This window comes from Tachyglossus aculeatus, chromosome 17 (genome assembly GCF_015852505.1).
Source record: "Tachyglossus aculeatus isolate mTacAcu1 chromosome 17, mTacAcu1.pri, whole genome shotgun sequence".
NCBI classification, from domain to species: domain Eukaryota; kingdom Metazoa; phylum Chordata; class Mammalia; order Monotremata; family Tachyglossidae; genus Tachyglossus; species Tachyglossus aculeatus.
The window spans coordinates 45,168,548-45,190,785 of NC_052082.1; the positions used below are offsets into that span (position 1 = coordinate 45,168,548).

Sequence of the window (22,238 nt, forward strand, 5' to 3'; positions counted from 1 at the left end):
ATATATCAGACAATTTACTAGAGCCAACAGAAAGTGAAAGTCAGGATAGCAGAGGATAAAATAAAGATTAAGCATTTCGAAGAAGAGAAAATGTGCACCAAAATGGATGTTTCATTTCTGGACACTCACATCAAACTTGCCTTTCAACTTAAATCTAGTAACACAGAGGAACATGTTAGAGAACACTAAAAACTGAAGCCCTCAGTACTACTCTCCTTTAGAACAAGTTTATCCAAATCTTGTTCGGGGTGATGGCCACTTGTGATGGGAGCTTCCTCATCAAGAATAACAGATGACCGTTTGTCCTGAGACTTCAGGAATCTGCATGAAGGAATAGATTATATATAACGCCAGTGATTTGCTCAGTACCCCTTGCACTCTCTTCCCAGACAGACATGCTTCTGCAAGAGCACAGAGTGCAGCAGAGATGCAGCATATTAAAAAGGACACGTGAAGGGTTTTTTTTTTTAAACAATCAGGACCCATTTCTGACCAGGGTGACCATCACCTATTGCCAATTCCTTTGACCACTAGACTCACACACGTGGCTTACTGGAAAGAGAACAGGCTCGGGAGTCAGAGGTTGTGGGTTCTAATCCCGGCTCCACCACTTGTCAGCTGTGTGACCTTGGGCAAGTCACTTCACTTCTCTGTGCCTCATCTGTAAAATGGGGATGAAGACTCAGCCCCATATGGGACAACCTGATTACCTCGCATTACCCCAGCGTTTAGAACAGTGCTTGGCACATGGTAAGCACTTACAAATACCATTGTTATTATTACTATTATTTTGCATTGCAGTGCTTAGCACACAGTAAGCACTCAACGCCATTATTATTAATCCCTGGTTGTAGCACTCCAACCCAGGAGGCAGTTGTCTTGATGGCTGTTGTGCTACTTTTCGAAATTCTTGAGGGGCTTGTACACCTTGCAGAATGGCTTAAGTGGTTGTTTTTATCCATCTGGCATAGCCCCAATAGGCAGAACTGGGGCTAAAACCCAGGTCCTCCTGATTCCCACAGCAATGCTTTTTCTACCAACCAGCAGCTTGTAATAAACAAGAGACTGGAGTAGCTCTCTACAGAAAAGCTTTACAGATGTTAAAAAAAAAAACCCAAGCAAACAAAAAACCCCTAAGAGTTGGGCATAGCTTTTGCCTGCCATGCTATCACTTCGAAGGAGGGGTTAGTCACAAGTTTTGGTGGTTAAGTTCCACCACTAAATGACACTTAACAGCAGAAGCAAGGGGGAGGACAACCACCAAGAAAGAGCAGATTTGTTTTATGCCACATTACTGTTGGGGGATGAGTGGTGAGGGAATCATTCGCATACATATTATTTATGGGACATTAAATTAAGCATTGGAGAATTACTACAGTGTGGAATGTAGTTCCTCTCCCCCTTTTCAAATCAAAGAAGAAACTTCTCTCGACTAACTGTGAGCCCTATATGGGGCAACCTGATTATCTTGTATCTACCCCAGCAGTTAAGTACAGTGCCTGGCATAAGTGCTTAAATACCATTAAAAAAAAAAACCCAGCATCACCAATGCATTTCAGGGAGAATGAGTCGAGTGCCAAGAATGTTAGGGGCTAAACAAAAACAGAATGGCCGTGTGCGGGCACAGTAGGTTTAGTTTAAATTAGGACAGCTTCTCAACAACCATCGAGGCCATTCTGGTGTCTTCCACCACTGCTTCCCCTTCACTTAGAGGCCAAAATGCCTCCTGCAGCTGGTTCTGATCCCACTTTGCAGTGCTCTTCTTACGGTTATTCAGGGAAGGGGAGGGAATGATGGAAATGGCAATGGTCCAGATGATAGGAGAGGGGAAGTTACCCCCTACAAAAGGAAAGAAAACTACCTCCCTGGAGACTGGGAATAAAAAGTAACCAAGACACACCACCCCAAAATGATCAGTGTTCTGAGAGCGCTCTACATTCAGAAGAGACTCTTTAGTACTACTGATGAATTCTAACCTGACTCAACAGTGGGCGATCTGATTTAAGAAACACAGCTATGCCACTTTAAAAATCAAGAGCAAGATGAGAAAGATGATTAAGCTGCAACATTCAAAGCCCTCCAACTAAATGGAGAAGGTAAGTCAGATGTTATGCAACAGCAAATATGACCATCACAAGCATTAAATTCTAATTGTATGTCAGACTACTATTTCACAATGATTGTTTCAGCTCTGATAAATGAATCCAGGACTTGATGTTTGGGAAGTGCACTTGGAAAATTCCTTGTGGTGATGCTTTAAATGATCCAAAACAAAAACCACTAAATATAGGCTATAGTCATTTCATATTGCTAGAAAGAAAGGGACTCTCCATTTATTCTAGTCCAACTAAACCTCAAATGGGTGGGTGTGAAAGAGGGAAATCATGGAGTTAGAAATAGCCTCATATCTATCACCTCATCCTTCCACGTCAAAGCAGGTGAAAAAACTAATCCATCCGGAACTCCTTAAGGTGTGGTCTTTTCAATTGTCTCCAGAGATGGGGACTTCATAACCTTCTTTGATAACCCGTTTCAGCATTTTATTACCTTTATGGTCAAGCAGTTCTTCCTTATGACCAACACTCCTGCTATAATTTAAACCCCTTCCCTTCTTTTGTTCTTTGTGGACAAGAACAATTGGTTAGCAACCTTTACTGAAAACCCTTCACATTCTGAAGGACATCATGCACGCCTTTCTTTAGCCATCTCTTCCTCCAGGCTAAGAAACCCAAAAAGTCTTATAACCTTTCTTCACAGGACCCATTCTTGATCCCTTGAATCATCTCTGTCACTTCTTGGGGTGTTCAGGGTTCTAATACCATACCTGATCAGTTTCGACGCTAAGTCTTTCTAAATCCCTTTAGCTAATTCACACTAGGGCTCAGAAATATTAAAGCGATGGCAAAGTCTTTAAGTAGTCATCTTACACTAGGACAGTAACATGTCAGCAATGGGAAGTTTGGAGTAATATTTTTTTTAAACCTGAATAGCAGTATCAGTGGTATTGGAGCGCTTGTGTGATGCATATTGTATTAAGTGCTTGGGAGAATACAAGAGTTGGTAGATGGGATTCCTGCCCAAACGGACCTTACCGCCTACAACTGGAGGAAGATGCCCACATAAGAGCTAGTTTTCCAAAAAGTTACACAGTGCTTCACTTGGTTAATGTGTTTCGCCTCAAATACTTTCCAGTTGCAATATTGTGGGTACATTTCTCAAAGAACTGCATTTAGATTTTCCCAGAAATTGCTTGACCCATTCTTGGAGTATCACGAAGACTGACTAAATGATTTACAAGGTTGTCAGCTCCTGAGTACCGCTGGATTCCTTGAAGAGATTTAATAGATAGTTGTTTCTCTTCTGCAAATTTCAATGGAATCTTCACAATGAAAAGTAGGTGGACTAAATAGTCGCCGCATACTTGAAAGTCTCTACTGGACAATGTACCGCCATTAAGGCTATATCTCAAAATATTTCAAGAGGTGGCCGTTTAGACACTTACGTGGGTTTGCCCAAGGTCTCATTAAGACAATGGCAGAACAAGAAGCCAAAAGTTAGCTTCCTGCACTAACTATTGGTGCTACTGCTTTTCCTAAAGTCCTTGTGACGTTTTCTACACATACACACTAAAACATTCCCTTCTGGGGCGCAAATATCACTTCCACTTTTAGGATTATTCTAAAGTAACCGTTAGGCGGGTTGGCTGTGGACGGGGAACAATACCCCTAGATCTGTTGTATCGTACTCTCCCAAGTGTTTAGTGTAACGCTTTGTACCCAGAAAGTGCTCCATAAACATCATCGATTAATTGAGGATCAATCTTATCCCAGAAGGAAGGAAGGAAGGCAAAGCCAAGAAATAGAAGGGCTGTGATGAACAAGAATTACCACGGGAAAACCGAATTATCTGGCCAACTTCCCAAAGACACCTCAAATACTAATCCAAAACTATTCTCTCAGGTATCAACTTCCGCTTAAAAATTAAAGAAAATAAGACTTTACAGTAGCGTTGAGGGTACTGCCAAGTTCTTGATCAGAATGGACAATGTGAACTGCTTAATAAATCTGATAGAGGCATTCAAAAATGGAGGCCTATATTTGAAAGCCAATATATTTCTAAACAGTAAGAAGAGCCAAAAAAAGGTGTTAAAAAGGTTTCAAACTCGCAAAACCAATAAACTCTGGCATAACAGTTAGTTTTTATTAAAGATCAGCCAGAGACTAAACATAGTACATCTCGATTACAACTCATCCTAACAGACAGAAGAGAATACCGGTAGGTTAGAATTGTGGTCATCTGTAGCACTACCTAAGGAAATTTCAGATGTTAACCTAAAAAGCAGTTTCATTTTGCAGTTATGCCAGCATCTGGCTTTCACCACCAACCATCAGTACACAAAATATTTGATTTACTCAAATTTTTTTCCTACATCTAGTAGTTCTTAGTGCAATACATGATTAAGTAGCTGTTACACTTTGAAAATAGGGGTTATACCTTACTGTTCCTTATAGAATACGGCAACTGAGGACATGGACCTACTACACATCTGAGTTTTTTTCTAAAACTTCCAACAAAATAGAAGTATAACCTAAATTAAAATTCTGGCTTGGGAATCTTGGACTTCTCTGAAAACAGCCTGCCATTTGGAAGGGCAAACTGCAACTGGTAGAACGGCATGCAACTCAAAAAGAAATACACGGGGACACCTATTCCTTCAGTCTAAATACTAGAGAAAAAACCTCCATCAGAAGACTACACAGACCTGCCTATTTTGGGAAAAGTAAAGTATTTCTAAAGCAAACTGTTTAAAACCAACAACCTGGAAGAGAATAGCAGGTCATTAGCCTCTCTGAGCCATCTGCTTCAGCACAAGGTGTTGTAATCACTCATTCAAGTTTAAGAAATATTTGATGGAAGTAAAGTATCACAAATTTAAATATTTCTAACAAAATTGGTACGACGTCAAGTCAACTCTAGACATTCAATGTTTTCAACTGCGTCAAAAACACAGACATTTACACAACAGAGGAAGAATCAACCCAAAATGTGTTCTGGTCCCACCCAGAGATTTTGAGAGCAAGGATATTGTAACAATTAATCTTAATTCCACAGAAACAAACCTGCATTTCTTTCGTTTCGTTTATGTGACAAGTTAAAAAAAGTCGGAGAGTTTACCAGTAGATGACCTAAAAACCACCATAACCTCCAACCCATTTTCTCTCACCTGTTAAATCGTGATGAATAAGGTCAGCAAAATTGGGGTCCTCACCCCACCAAAATATCCATAGCTCTCTTCGTCCAGGTCTTTGATCTCTCCGCCACACACCCAGTACATCTGCCTTAAGACAGCGACTAAAGCTACTTAAAATAGGGTCTTCCTCTGTCACCGGAAACAGAATTGGGGCAGAAGTTGGACCTTGCCATACATAGCGTTTCCATTTAATTCCTGTTAAGTCAGCCTGAATAAAGAAAAGAGTATTATTTAAGATTAATCATCACACCATGAAAAAAAAAAAAATTCCCTGAAAAAATTCCCAGCTATCACTTAGGGCCAAAGGATGCTTCGCGACGCTGCTCACTAAGAAATTTAAGACTGAAGCATAGCTGTTATCTTCACATTCTGTAACGTATCAGGAGTAAATTAGCCTGTCTGTGACAAGCCAAATTGATTTAGATAGAAAAATTCACCGTTAATATCACTAAATATTTTCCACAATACTTTGTACTTGCTGCAACTCTTTCTTCAACAGAGCTAATATAACTGATCATTTCCTTCTTAGCAACACTATAAAAAGTGAATGGGATTAGTGTCAAACCCTTATAAATGAATAGCTTAAAATATTCTCTACTCCCAAATCACTCATGCATTTGATGAAATGTTTTCTAAACTTGTATTGGAAAAGTCAACATATGTTTCCCCGCTGCCAATTCGGAAAACAAAGTGTTTAGGAAAAAAATCTCCAAGATTTGCTCATAAACGAACTGTTATATTTAAATTATTCTCCCACATTCAGAGGAGGAAATTCTAAAGGAATTGAAAGCCAGCTGGGAGGTGGTAGAATGTCACATTCAATTTCTCCTTAAGGCAGAACCCAGGAGACTGTTTGTCTGGTATTTGAACTACATTAAGAGACAAATTTATGAAGATTTCTAATACGTTCCAGGACAACAAAAGTTCCAGGATTTGGCTTTAAGAATAATTTAGCAGATGGAGTTACAACACTCCTTCGGAACGATTTAAAGGTGTAAGGCAGGAGGTGCCAAAAAACTGAAACTGCTGATACATGATGGGCAGTTGGGACTTGCCAACTAGTTGTGTTTCCACCCACTCGACTCACTTACCAAACTACATAACCCTTTAATACTTCTTTCGGCACGGGGGGGTGGGGGAGGAGGAATGAGAAAAAAATTTAAGGGATCGAAGGGACAGGGAGTTTCGCCTTCAGGAAGAGAGAATCTGCAACAGTTGGTACTTCTGAAAGCCTTAAGGCTTAATTGTCAAAAGCCATCACTAGGCCTGACCCGTGTAACAAACAAAACCACCACCATCCCTGTAAACTTCAGACTGGCTTAAAATACTCGGCTAAAATGAAAGTCAGCACACTGAAAACGCTGGGCAAACATGCATTCAAGACATACAAATCTTTGCAGTAGCATCCCGGTACACACCCCCTTCCCGACCCCCCCATACCCAATATGGCGATAAAAGCAAGATTGGGGGGGAGGGAGGAGTTTTAATTCTGTTTGTTCTGACGATTTTGACACCTGTCTACATGTTTTGTTTTGTCGTCTGTCTCCCCCTTCTAGACTGTGGGCCCGTTGTTGGGCAGGGACCTTCTATGTTGCCGACTTGTACTTCCCAAGCGCTTAGTACGGTGCTCTGCACACAGTGAGCGCTCAATAAATACGACTGAATGAATGAAGTGTCAGAGGGGAGAAAACTTTGCTTTCGACCTCGTAAAATGAATCCAAGTATGAACGGGAAAGACGACCTGTCCCTAAAATAATCCATGACACTCAACACAAATGGGAGCGTGTGGGGATGGGGAGCCGAGAGGGATTTTTGCGTTTGCAATATTATTCCTCTAAGGTTTTTGTTAGTATGTTTGGTTTTGTTCTCTGTCTCCCCCTTTTAGACTGCGAGCCCACTGTTGGGTAGGGACCGTCTCTATATGTTGCCAATTTGTACTTCCCAAGCGCTTAGTACAGTGCTCTGCACATAGTAAGCGCTCAATAAATACGATTGATGATGACGATGATGGGGCGAAAGGGATTAGAATAAAATGGAAGGCACATGCTGCGGAGTCAAGTGGGAAGAACTTAACGGGGACCGGGGAGAGGAGGAAAAAGGGATTAAAATAAGCAGCCCAACGACACGGAATGGTGGAGATGGAGGAGGGGCGGGAAGAGCGGTGAGCCCACTGTTGGGTAGGGACTGTCTCTATATGTTGCCAATTTGTACTTCCCAAGCGCTTAGTACAGTGCTCTGCACACAGTAAGCGCTCAATAAATACGATTGATGATGATGACGATCGGATCTGCGGGGCGCTCACTTTGCACGGACCGCTGTAACAACAACAATAACGACGGCATGTGTTAAACGCCTACTCTGGGCAGAGCACTGTTCTAAGCGCTGGGGGGGGGGGCATACAAGGTGTTCGGGTTGTCCCACAGTCTTCATCATCATCAATCGTATTTATTGAGCGCTATGTGCAGAGCACTGTACTAAGCGCTTGAGGAGTACAAATTGGCAACATATGGAGACAGTCATCATCATCATCAATCGTATTTATTGAGCGCTTACTATGTGCAGAGCACTGTACTAAGCGCTTGGGAAGTACAAATTGGCAACATATAGAGACAGTCCCTACCCAACAGCGGGCTCACAGTCTAAAAGGGGGCCTGTGTCACAGTCTTCCTCCCCATTTCCCAGATGAGGGGACCGAGGCCCGGGGAAGCTTGCCCAAGGTCACCCGGCTGACAAGTGGCAGGGCCAGGATTTGAACCCATCATCATCATCATCATCAATCGTATTTATTGAGCGCTTACTATGTGCAGAGCACTGGACTAAGCGCTTGGGAAGTCCAGGTTGGCAACATCTAGAGCCGGTCCCTACCCAACAGCGGGCTCACAGTCTAAAAGGGGGAGACGGAGAACAGAACCAAACCTACTAACAAAATAAAATAAATGGAATAGATATGTACAAACATATATCATCATCAATCGTATTTATTGAGCGCTTACTGTGTGCAGAGCACTGGACTAAGCGCTTGGGAAGTCTAAATTGGCAACATCTAGAGGCGGTCCCTACCCAACAGCGGGCTCGCAGTCTAAAAGGGGGAGGCGGAGAACAGAACCAAACCTACTAACGAAATAAAATAAATAGAATAGATATGTACAAGTAAAATAGAGTAATAAATATGTACAAACATATATCATCAATTGTATTTATTGAGCGCTTACTATGTGCACAGCACTGGACTAAGCGCTTGGGAAGTCCAAATTGGCAACATCTAAAGACAATCATCATCAATCGTATTTATTGAGTGCTTACTATGTGCAGAGCACTGGACTAAGCGCTTGGAAGTCCAAATTGGCAACATCTAGAGACAGTCATCATCATCAATCGTATTTATTGAGCGCTTACTATGTGCAGAGCACTGGACTAAGCGCTTGGGAAGTCCAAATTGGCAACATCTAGAGGCGGTCCCTACCCAACAGCGGGCTCGCAGTCTAAAAGGGGGAGACGGAGAACAGAACCAAACCTACTAACAAAATAAAATAAACAGAATAGATATGTACAAGTAAAATAAATAGAGTAATAAATAGGTACAAACATATATCATCATCAATCGTATTTATTGAGCGCTTACTATGTGCAGAGCACTGGACTAAGCGCTTGGGAAGTACAAATTGGCAACCTATAGAGACAGTCCCTACCCAACAGTGGGCTCGCAGTCTAAAAGGGGGAGACGGAGAACAGAACCAAACCTACTAACAAAATCAAATAAATAGAATAGATATGTACAAACATATATCATCATCATCATCAATCGTATTTATTGAGCGCTTACTGTGTGCAGAGCACTGGACTAAGCGCTTGGGAAGTCCAAATTGGCAACATCTAGAGCCGGTCCCTACCCAACAGCGGGCTCGCAGTCTAAAAGGGGGAGACGGAGAACAGAACCAAACCCACTAGCAAAATAAAATAAATAGAATAGATATGGACACGTAAAATAGAGTAATAAATATGTACAAACATATATCATCATCAATCGTATTTATTGAGCGCTTACTATGTGCAGAGCACTGTACTAAGCGCTTGGGAAGTCCAAATTGGCAACATCTAGAGACAGTCATCATCATCAATCGTATTTATTGAGCGCTTACTATGTGCAGAGCACTGTACCAAGCGCTTGGGAAGTACAAATAGGCAACATCTAGAGCCGGTCCCTACCCATCAGCGGGCTCGCATCATCATCATCATCATCAATCGTATTTATTGAGCGCTTACTATGTGCAGGGCACTGTACTAGGCGCTTGGGAAGTACAAATTGGCAACATTTGTAGTCCCAGTCTAAAAGGGGGAGACGGAGAACAGAACCAAACCTACTAACAAAATAAAATAAATAGAATAGATATGGACAAGTAAAATAGAGTAATAAATATGTATAAATAGAATAGATATGTACAAGTAAAATAAATCCTACTAACAAAATAAAATAAATAGAATAGGTATGGACAAGTAAAATAGAGTAATTAATATGTATAAATAGAATAGATATGTACAAGTAAAATAAATCCTACTGACAAAATAAAATCAATAGACTAGATATGGACAAGTAAAACAGAGTAATTAATATGTATAAATAGAATACATATGTACAAGTAAAATAAATCCTACTAACAAAATAAAATAAATAGAATAGATATGGACAAGTAAAATAGAGTAATAAATGTGTATAAATAGAATAGATATGTACAAGTAAAAGAAATCCTACTAACAAAATAAAATCAATAGAATAGATATGGACAAGTCAAATAGAGTAATAAATATGTATAAATAGAATAGATATGTACAGGTAAAATAAACCCTACTAACAAAATAAAATCAATAGAACAGATATGGACAAGTAAAACAGAGTAATTAATATGTATAAATAGAATAGATATGTGCAAGTAAAATAAATCCTAACAAAATAAAATAAATAGAATAGATACGGACAAGTAAAATAGAGTAATAAATATGTATAGATATGTACAAGTAAAATAAATCCTACTAACAAAATAAAAGAAATAGAATAGATATGGACAAGTAAAAAAGAGTAATAAATATGTATAAATAGAATAGATATGTACAAGTAAAATAAATCCTACTAACAAAATAAAATCAATAGAATAGATATGGACAAGTAATCAATAGAATAGATATGGACGAGTAAAACAGAGTAGTAAATATGTATAAATAGAATAGATATGTACAAGTAAAATAAATCCTACTAACAAAATAAAATGAATAGAATAGATATGGACAAGTAAAAAAGAGTAATAAATATGTATAAATAGATATGTACAAGTAAAATAAATCCTACTAACAAAGTAAAATAAATAGACTAGATATGGACAAGTCAAACAGAGTAATAAATATGTATAAATAGAATAGATATGTACAAATAAAATAAATGCTACTAACAAAATAAAATCAATAGAATAGATATGGACAAGTAATCAATAGAATAGATATGGACAAGTAAAACAGAGTAGTAAATATGTATAAATAGAATAGATATGTACAAGTAAAATAAATCCTACAAACAAAATAAAATAAATAGAATAGATATGGACAAGTAAAAAAGAGTAATAAATATGTATAAATAGATATGTACAAGTAAAATAAATCCTACTAACAAAGTAAAATAAATAGAATAGATATGGACAAGTCAAACAGAGTAATAAATACGTATAAATAGATATGTACAAGTAAAATAAATCCTACCAACAAAATAAAATGAATAGATATGGACAAGTAAAACAGAGTAATTAATATGGATAAATAGAATAGATATGTACAAGTAAAATAAATCCTACTAACAAAATAAAATCAATAGAATAGATATGGACAAGTCAAATAGAGTAATAGATATGTATAAAAAGAATTGATATGTACAAGTAAAATAAATCCTACTAACAAAATAAAATAAATAGATATGGACAAGTAAAACAGAGTAATTAATATGGATAAATAGAATAGATATGTACAAGTAAAATAAATCCTACTAACAAAATAAAATCAATAGAATAGATAAGGACAAGTCAAACAGAGTAATAAATATGTATAAATAGATATGTACAAGTAAAATAAATCCTACTAACAAAATAAAATAAATAGATATGGACAAGTAAAACAGAGTAATTAATATGGATAAATAGAATAGATATGTACAAGTAAAATAAATCCTACTAACAAAATAAAATCAATAGAATCGATATGGACAAGTCAAACAGAGTAATAAATATGTATAAATAGATATGTACAAGTAAAATAAATCCTACTAACAAAATAAAATAAATAGATATGGACAAGTAAAACAGAGTAATTAATATGGATAAATAGAATAGATGTGTACAAGTAAAATAAATCCTACTAACAAAATAAAATCAATAGAATCGATATGGACAAGTCAAATAGAGTAATAAATATGCATAAATAGAATAGATATGTACAAGTAAAATAATCGTACTAACAAAATAAATAGAATAGATATGGACAAGTAAAAAAGAGTAATAAATATGTATAAATAGAATAGATGTGTACAAGTAAAATAAATCCTACTAACAAAATAAAATCAATAGAATAGATATGGACAAGTCAAATAGAGTAATAAATGTGTATAGATAGAATAGATATGTACAAGTAAAATAATCGTACTAACAAAATAAATAGAATAGATATGGACAAGTAAAAAAGAGTAATAAATATGTATAAATAGAATAGACATGTACAAGTAAAATAATCCTACTAACAAAATAAAATAAATAGAACAGATATGGACAAGTCAAATAGAGTAATAAATGTGCATAGATAGAATAGATATGTACAAGTAAAATAATCGTACTAACAAAATAAATAGAATAGATATGGACAAGTAAAAAAGAGTAATAAATATGTATAAATAGAATAGATATGTACAAGTAAAATAAATCCTACTAACAAAATAAAATCAATAGAATCGATATGGACAAGTCAAATAGAGTAATAAATGTGTATAGATATGTACAAGTAAAAGACATAAATACAAACACATATACAGGTGCTGCGGGGAAGGGAAGGAGGTCCTTCCGACCCCCAAGGCCGGGGTCTTTCCACTGAGGGCTTGAGGGAAATCAGTCAATCAATCAATCAATCAATCGTATTTATTGAGCGCTTACTATGTGCGGAGCACTGGACTAAGCGCTTGGGAAGTCCAAATTGGCAACCTAGAGAGACAGTCCCTACCCAACAGTGGGCTCACAGTCTGAAAGGGAAAGGGGAAAGGAGGCAGGGGTGCGCCCTCAAGGGGGGTGCAAGTCGAAAGGGGGGGGTGGAGGGAAGGGAGATGAGGGGGGATCAATAAATTGAAGGTATAAAGGGGGGGGGGGCGATAAATGGCTCCCGCCGGGGCCTAGTCCGGCGCCTGGCTACGAAGCCCCCCGTGGTGGTGTCGGCCCCTTCCCCGGCTCGGGACTCACCAGGCAGAAGAGGTTGCAGTGACAATCCTCCAGGCTGGCCCCGTTCGGCACGAAGCAGGAACTCATCGTCCCTCACAGCCGCCGCCGGCGCCACGACCCACCATCCGCCATTACCGCCGCCTCCGACCGGAGGGAGAGAAGCCCGGGCGGCGGAGGGAGGGAGGGAGGGAGGGAGGGAGGGGACGGACGGACGGACGACGAGGCCGCCGCCGCCCCCCGGCCCGGCCCGGCCCGGGCCGCGGGGAAGGCCCGGGCCCCGCCCTGACCCCCGGATGGGGGCCGCCCGCCCTCCGGTCGTCGTCCCCGCGCCGCCCCGGCTCAGCGAGCGGAGAAATCCCGAAGAACGGCCGGCCCCACCGCCGACCCCGCCTCAGGCGACCGTCCGGCGGCAGTCTCCTCAGCCGCTCCTCCCCGCCTCCCCCATTTTGCGGCCCCGCTGGGCGGCCTTTTTCATTTCCCCCTTTTACCCCTTCCCACCATCCCCTTTCCTCCTCCTCCCCCCCACCCCCCCCTTTAATCCGAATTCACGGGTCTTCCCTTCGCTTTAATGGCGGCCGCAGGGACCAGCTCGGCCTCCCCGCGCCCCCATTGGCTGCCGCCGCGTCACGTGACCCCCCGGCTCGGGAGGAGGGAGAAGCGAGCGGGGACGGGGCGGGGGGGGGGGGGAGCGGACGCAGGGGCCCGACCCGCCGCTAGGGGCGCCCCAACCGGACGGTGGCTGCTGAAACAGCGCCATCTAGCGGCGGGACGCTCTCCGCGCGCACCATCCCGGGCGTGGGTTCTGATCCCGATCCGCCACCTGCCATTCATTCATTCATTCATTCATTCATTCAGTCGGATTTATTGAGCGCTTCCGGTGTGCAGAGCACTGTGCTGAGCGCTGGAGAAGTACAAGTTGGCCGCATATAGTACAAGTTCACCTGTAAGGCCCTGCTGAGAGCTCACCTCCTCCAGGAGGCCTTCCCAGACTGAGCCCCTTCCTTCCTCTCCCCCTCGTCCCCCTCTCCATCCCCCCATCTTACCTCCTTCCCTTCCCCACAGCACCTGTATATATGTATATATGGTTGTACATATTTATTACTCTATTTATTTATTTATTTATTTATTTATTTTACTTGTACATTTCTATCCTACTTATTTTATTTTGTTGGTATGTTTGGTTCCGTTCTCTGTCTCCCCCTTTTAGACTGTGAGCCCACTGTTGGGTAGGGACTGTCTCTATGTGATGCCAATTTGTACTTCCCAAGCGCTTAGTACAGTGCTCTGCACATAGTAAGCGCTCAATAAATACGATTGATTGATTGATTGATTGACTGAGCGCTGACGGTGTGCAGAGCACTGTGCTGAGCGCTGGGGAAGTACAAGTTGGCCGCATATAGTACAAGTTCACCTGTATATATGTATATGTGTTTGCACATATTTTTTTACTCTATTTATTTATTTATTTTATTTATTTCTACATGTCTATTCTATTTTATTTTGTTAGTATTGTTTGGTTTTGTTCCCCGTCTCCCCCTTTTAGACTGTGAGCCCACTGTTGGGTAGGGACTGTCTCTGTATGTTGCCAATTTGTACTTCCCAAGCGCTTAGTCCAATGCTCTGCACATAGTAAGCGCTCAATAAATACGATTGATGATGATGATGATGATATAGAGACGGTCCCCACCCCACAGTGGTCTAGAAGGGGGAGAAACTTTCATTCCTTTATTCAACAGTATTGGGTGAATTAATTCATTAATGATGGCATTTCTTAAGCACTTACTATGTGCAGAGCACTGTACTGAGCGCTTGGGAAGTACAATCAATCGATCAATCAATCAATCCTATTTATTGAGCGCTTACTGTGTGCAGAGCACTGGACTGAGCGCTTGGGAAGTACAAGTTGGCCGCATATAGAGACGGTCCCCACCCCACAGTGGGCTCACAGTCTAGAAGGGGAAGAACCTTTCATTCCTTTATTCAACAGTATTCAAGGAATGAATTTATTAATGGTGGCATTTATTAAGTGCTTACTATGTGCAGAGCACTGTACTAAGCGCTTGGGAAGTACAAATTGGCCTCATATAGAGACGGTCCCCACCCCACAGTGGGCTTACAGTCTAGAAGGGGAAGAACCTTTCATTCCTTTATTCAACAGTATTCAAGGAATGAATTTATTAATGGTGGCATTTATTAAGCGCTTACTATGTGCAGAGCACTGTATTGAGCGCTTGGGAAGTACAATCAATCGATCAATCAATCAATCCTATTTATTGAGCACTTACTGTGTGCAGAGCACTGGACTGAGCGCTTGGGAAGTACAAATTGGCCACATATAGAGACGGTCCCCACCCAACAGTGGGCTCACAGTCTAGAAGGGGAAGAACCTTTCATTCCTTTATTCAACAGTATTCAAGGAATGAATTTATTAATGGTGGCATTTATTAAGTGCTTACTATGTGCAGAGCACTGGACTTAGCGCTTGGGAAGTACAATCAATCAATCAATCATATTTATTGAGCGCTTACTGTGTGCAGAGCACTGTACTGAGCGCTTGAGAAGTACAAGTTGGTGGGCTCACAGTCTAGAAGGGGGAGAAACTTTCATTCCTCTATTCAACAGTATTCGGTGAATTAATTCATTAATGATGGCATTTATTAAGCGCTTTACTATGTGCAGAGCTCTGTACTGAGCACTTGGGAAGTACAAGTTGGCCACATATAGAGACGGTCCCCACCCCACAGTGGGCTCACAGTCTAGAAGGGGGAGAACCTTTCATTCCTCTATTCAACAGTATTCGGTGAATTAATTCATTAATGATGGCATTTATTAAGCGCTTACTATGTGCAGAGCACTGTACTGAGCCCTTGGGAAGTACAAGTTGGCCACATATAGAGACGGTCCCCACCCAACAGTGGGCTCACAGTCTAGAAGGGGGAGAAACTTTCATTCCCTTATTCAACAGTATGCAGTGAATTAATTCATTAATGGTGGCATTTATTAAGCGTTTATTATGTGCAGAGCACTGTACTGAGCACTTGGGAAGTACAATCAATCAATCAATCATATTTATTGAGCGCTTACTGTGTGCAGAGCACTGTACTGAGCACTTGGGAAGTACAAGTTGGTAACATATAGAGACGGTTCCTACTTCACAGTGGGCTCACAGTCTAGAAGGGGGAGAAACTTTCATTCCTTTATTCAACAATATTCGGTGAATTAATTCATTAATGATGGCATTTATTAAGCACTTACTATGTGCAGAGCACTGGACTGAGCGCTTGGGAAGTACAAGTTGGTAACATATAGAGACGGTTCCTACTTCACAGTGGGCTCACAGTCTAGAAGGGGGAGAAACTTTCATTCCTTTATTCAACAGTATTCAGTGAATTAATTCATTAATGGTGGCATTTATTAAGCGCTTACTATGTGCAAATTACTGTTCTAAGCGCTGGGGAGGTTACAGAGAAGCAATCAATCAATCAAGCGTATTTATTGAGCCCTTACTGTGTGCAGAGCACTGTACTAAGCGCTTGGGAAGTACAAGTTAGCAACACATAGAGACAGTCCCTACCCAACAGTGGGCTCACAGTCTAAAAGAGGGAGACAGAGAACAAAACCAAACATACTAACAAAATAAAATAAATGGAATAGACACGTACAGATATGTACAGTGTGGCTCAGTGGAAAAGAGCCCGGGCTTTGGAGTCAGAGGTCATGGGTTCAAACCTCGGCTCCTCCAATTGTCAGTCCTGTGACTTTGGGCAAGTCACTTAACTTCTCTGGACCTCAGTTACCTCAGCTGTAAAATGGGGATTAAGACTGTGAGCACCCCAGGGGACAACCTGATCACCTTGTAACCTCCCCAGCGCTTAGAACAGTGCTTTGCACATAGTAAGTGCTTAATAAATGCCATTATTATTATTATTATTATTATTATTTCATTCCTTTATTCAACAGTATTCAGTGAGTTAATTCATTAATGATGCCATTATTATTATTTCATTCCTTTATTCAACAGTATTCGGTGAGTTAATTCATTAATGATGGCATTTATTAAGCGCTTACTATGTGCAAAGCACTGTTCTAAGCGCTGGGGAGGTTACAAGGTGATCAGGTTGTCCCACGGGGGGTTCACAGTCTTAATCCCCATTTTACAAATGAGGGAACTGAGACAGATGATTCATACCTCCTCCCCCTCCCCATCCCCCCTGGCCTTACCTCCTTCCCCTCCCCACAGCACCTGTATATATGTATATATGTTTGTACGTATTCATTACTCTATTTATTTATGTATTTATTTATTTGTACATATTTATTCTATTTATTTCATTTTGTTAATATGTTCTGTTTTGTTGTCCGTCTCCCCCTTCTAGACCGTGAGCCCGCTGTTGGGTAGGGACCGTCTCTAGATGTTGCCAACTTGGACTTCCCAAGCGCTTAGTACAGTGCTCTGCCCACAGTAAGCGCTCAATAAATACGATTGATTGATTGATTAGTACAGTGCTCTGCCTACATCATCATCATCATCATCAATCGTATTTATTGAGCGCTTACTATGTGCAGAGCACTGTACTAAGCGCTTGGGAAGTACAAATTGGCAACATAGAGAGACAGTCCCTACCCAACAGTGGGCTCACAGTCTAAAAGGGGGAGACAGAGAACGAAACCAAACATACTAGCAAAATAAAATAAATAGAATAGATATGTACAAATAAAATAAATAAATAAATAGAGTAATAAATATGTACAAACATATATCCATATATACAGGTGCTGTGGGGAAGGGAAGGAGGTAAGATGGGGGGATGGAGAGGGGGACGAGGGGGAGAGGAAGGAAGGGGCTCAGTCTGGGAAGGCCTCCTGGAGGAGGTGAGCTCTCAGCAGGGCCTACTACAGTAAGCGCTCAATAAATACGATTGAATGAATGAATGAACGAATTCCGAGAAGCAGCGTGGCTCAGTGGAAAGAGCCCGGGTTTGGGAGTCAGAAGTCGTGGGTTCGAATCCCGACTCCGCCACTTGCCAGCTGTGTGACTTTGGGCAAGTCACTTCACTTCTCTGGGCCTCAGTTCCCTCATCTGGAAAATGGGGATGAAGACTGCGAGCCCCCCGTGGGACAGCCTGATCACCTTGTAACCTCCCTAATGCTTAGAACAGTGCTTTGCACTTAGTAAGCGCTTAACAAATGCCATTATTATTATTATTATTATTATTCATTCTTGACACCTGTCTCCATGTTTTTGCTTTGTCGGCTATCTCCCCCTTCTAGACTGTGAGCCCGTTGTTGGGTAGGGACCGTCTCTAGATGTTACCGACTTGGGCTTCCCAAGCGCTTAGTACGGTGCTCTGCACACAGTCAGCGCTCAATAAATAGGACATGAATGAATGACCTTCCTATGTGACCTTGGGCAAGTCACTTCACTTCTCTGGGCCTCAGTTCCCTCCTCTGGTCATGGGGTCAAATCCCGGCTCTGCCAGTTGTCAGCTGTGTGATTTTGGGCAAGTCATTTCAGCAGCGTGGCTCAGTGGAAAGAGCCCGGGCTTTGGAGTCGGAGGTCATGGGTTCAAATCCCCACTCTGCCAATTGTCAGCTGTGTGACTTTGGGCAAGTCACTTAACTTCTCTGTGCCTCAGTTACCTCATCTGTTAAATAGGGATTAAGACTGTGAGCCCCCCGGGGGACACCCTGATTACCTTGCAACTTCCCCAGCGCTTAGAACAATGCTTTGCACATAGTAAGCGCTTAATAAATGCCATTATTATTATTATTATTATAATTATTATTATTATTATTCTCTGGGCCTCATCTGGAAAATGGGGATGAAGACCGTGAGCCCCCCGGGGGACACCCTGATTACCTTGCAACTTCCCCAGCGCTTAGAACAATGCTTTGCACATAGTAAGTGCTTAATAAATGCCATTATTATTATTATTATTATTATTATTATTATTATTCTCTGGGCCTCATCTGGAAAATGGGGATGAAGACCATGAGCCCCCCGGGGGACACCCTGATTACCTTGCAACTTCCCCAGCGCTTAGAACAATGCTTTGCACATAGTAAGCGCTTAATAAATGCCATTATTATTATTATTATTATTATTATTATTATTATTATTATTATTATTCTCTGGGCCTCATCTGGAAAATGGGGCTGAAGACTGTGAGCCCCCCGTGGGACAACCTGATCACCTTGTAACCTCCCCAGTACTTAGAACAGTGCTTAATAAAGCGCTTAATAAATGTCATTATTATTATTATCTGGAAAATGGGGGTGAAGACTATGAGCCCCACGTGGAACAACCTGATTACCTTAATAATAATAATAATAATAATAATAATAATAATAATGATAATAATCATAATAATAATGGTATTTGTTAAGCGCTTACTAGGTGCCAAGCACTGTTCTAAGCACTGGGGGAGATACAAGGTAACCTGATTATTATTATCAATAATATTATTATTATTGATAATAATAATGATGGTATTTGTTAAGCACTTACTATGTGCCAAGCACTGTTCTAAGCATTGGGGAAGATACAAAGTAACCTGATTACCTTAATAATAATAATAATGATTATGGTGTTTGTTAAGTGCTTACTATGTGCCAAGTACTGTTCTAAGCGCTGGGGGACGTACAAGGTAACCTGATTACCTTATTAATAATAATAATAATAATGGTATTTGTTAAGCGCTTACTATGTGCCAAGCACTGTTCTAAGCACTGAGGGAGATACAAGGTAATTAGGTTGTCCCACGTGGGGCTCACAGTCTTCATCCCCACTTTCCAGATGAGGTAACTGAGGCTCAGAGAAGTTAAGTGGCATGCCCAAGGTCACACACCAAAGTGGCAGAGGGGGGATTAGAACCCATGACCTCTGACTCCCAAGCCACTAAGCCACTAAGCCACTAAGCCACTCTTGCCACTAAGCCACGCTGCTTCTCTATTTTAATTTGTATTTAACCTAGCGCTTGGAACAGTGCTTGGCACATAGTAAGCGCTTAACAAATACCATTATTATTATTATTAATATTACAATACTGCTGAATTAGCTGGCACGTCCCCTGCCCATAACGAGCTGCCAGTCTAGAGGGAGAGACAGACATTAATATAAATAAATCACTTATATAATTTAAAAATATGTACATAAGTGCTGCGGGGTTGCGGATGGGACAAATATCGAATGTCCAAACGTCACAGATCCAAGTGCAAAGACGATGCAGTTTCTCTCCCTAACCTGGAATTCCCTTCCCCTCTTCTAGATTGTGAGCCCACAGTCTAGAAGTTACCTTGTAACTTCCCCAGCGCTTAGAACAGTGCTTTGCACATAGTAAGCGCTTAATAAATGCCATTATTATTATTATTATTATTATTATTATTCTCTGGGCCTCATCTGGAAAATGGGGCTGAAGCCCGTGAGCCCCCCGTGGGACAACCTGATCACCTTGTAACCTCCCCAGCGCTTAGAACAGTGCTTGGCACATAGTAAGTGCTTAATAAATGCCGTCATTATTACTATTATTATCTGGAAAATGGGGGTGAAGACTGTGAGCCCCACGTGGAACAACCTGATTACCTTAATAATAATAATAATAACAATAATAATAATAATATTAATGGTATTTGTTAAGCGAAGAGAAGCGGCGTGGCTCAGTGGAAAGAGCCCGGGCTCTGGAGTCAGAGGTCATGGGTTCAAATCCCGGCTCTGCCACTTGTCAGCTGTGGGACTTGGGGCAAGTCACTTCGCTTCCCTGGGCCTCAGTTCCCTCATCTGTAAAATGGGGATGAAGACCGTGAGCCCCACGTAGGACAACCTGATAACCTTGTAGCCTCCCCGGCGCTTAGAACGGTGCTTTGCACAGAGTAAGCGCTTAATAAATGCTATCATCATTATTATTAAGCGCTTACTATGTGCCAAGCACTGTTCTAAGCACTGGAGGAGATACGAGGTAACCTGATTAATAAGAATGAATGAATGAATGAACGAATGAATGAATGAATATGCCAGACCACCACTATTTCCACCTTCAAAGAATTATTAAGGTCACATCTCCTCCAAGAAGCCTTCCCTAATGAAGCCTTCTTTCCCCCCCGTTCACTCTCCCTTCTGCATCACCTGTGCCCTCCGGACATTTGACATTCACCCCATCCCCAACCCCACGGCACTTACATACATATCTTTAATAATATATTATAAATTATTTATTCATATTCATTCAATCATTGAATGGTATTTATCGAGCGCTTACTGTGTGCAGAGCACTGTACGAAGCGCTTGGGAAGCACAAGTCGGCAACATATGGAGACGGTCCCTACCCAAAAGTGGGCTCACAGTCTAGAAGGGGGATCATCATCATCATCATCATCATCAATCGTATTTATTGAGCCCTTACTGTGTACTAAGCGCTTGGAAAGTACAAGTTGGCAACATATAGAGGCGGTCCCTACCCAACAACGGGCTCACAGTCTAGAAGGGGGAGACGGACAAAAAAACAAAACTTGCGGACAAGTGTCAAGTCGTCAGAATAAATAGCAGTAAAGCTAGATGTACATCATTAACAAAATAAATAGAATAGTAAATATGGGCAAGTAAAATAAATAATAAAATGATAAAACTGTGCAAACATATATACAGGTGCTGCGGGGAGGGGAAGGAGGTAGGGTGGAGGGGATGGGGAGGGGGGAGGAAGGAGGAGGCTTAAGCTGGGAAGGCCTCCTGGAGGAGGTGAGCTCTCAGTAGGGCTTTGAAGGGAGGAAGAGAGCTAGCTTGGCGGATGGGCAGAGGGAGGGCTTTCTCCCCATTTAGACTGTAAGTTCATTATGAACAGGGAATTGTACTCTCCTAAGTGCTTAGTACATAGCTCTGCACATAGTAAGTGCTCAATAAATACCACTGATTGATCGATCGATTGAGAGCAAGCAAGGGAAAAGAGGGCTTCATCATCATCATCATCATCATCATCAATCGTATTTATTGAGCGCTTACTGTGTGCAGAGCACTGTACTAAGCGCTTGGGAAGTACAAATTGGCAACATATAGAGACGGTCCCTACCCAACATTGGGCTCACAGTCTAAAAGGGGGAGACGGAGAACAAAACCAAACGTACTAACAAAATAAAATAAATAGAAAAGATATGTACAAGTAAAATAAATAAATAGAGTAATAAATATGTACAAATATATATACAGGTGCTGTGGGGAAGGGAAGGAGATAATGATGGCTTTTATTAAGTGCTTACTACGTGCAAAGCACTGTTCTAAGCGCTGGGGAGGTTACAAGGTGATCAGGTTGTCCCACGGGGGGCTCACAGTCTTGATCCCCATTTTCCAGATGAGGTCACTGAGGCCCAGAGAAGTGAAGTGACTTGCCCAAAGTCACACAGCTGACATTTGGCGGAGCTGGGATTTGAACCCATGACCTCCGACTCCAAAGCCCGGGCTCTCTCCACTGAGCCACGCTGCTTCTCAAGGGAAGGCCTCTTATGTTGCCAACTTGTACTTCCCAAGCGCTTAGTACAGTGCT

The 22,238-nt window shown here is 41.3% G+C and overlaps 1 protein-coding gene across 1 annotated transcript in view; it reads right to left on the reverse strand.

Moving 5' to 3' along the window:
* Positions 1-12,858, reverse strand: part of MED13 (mediator complex subunit 13) — a 100,040-nt gene extending 87,182 nt beyond the window's left edge. Inside the window, exons 1-2 of the mRNA XM_038759301.1 lie at positions 12,730-12,858; positions 5,225-5,459 (exon numbers count right to left, since the gene is read on the reverse strand). Coding sequence (XP_038615229.1) covers positions 5,225-5,459; positions 12,730-12,795 — 301 coding nt within the window. The 5' untranslated portion in view covers positions 12,796-12,858. The remainder of the gene's footprint in view (positions 1-5,224; positions 5,460-12,729) is intronic.
* Between the last annotated feature and the right edge of the window lie 9,380 nt (positions 12,859-22,238).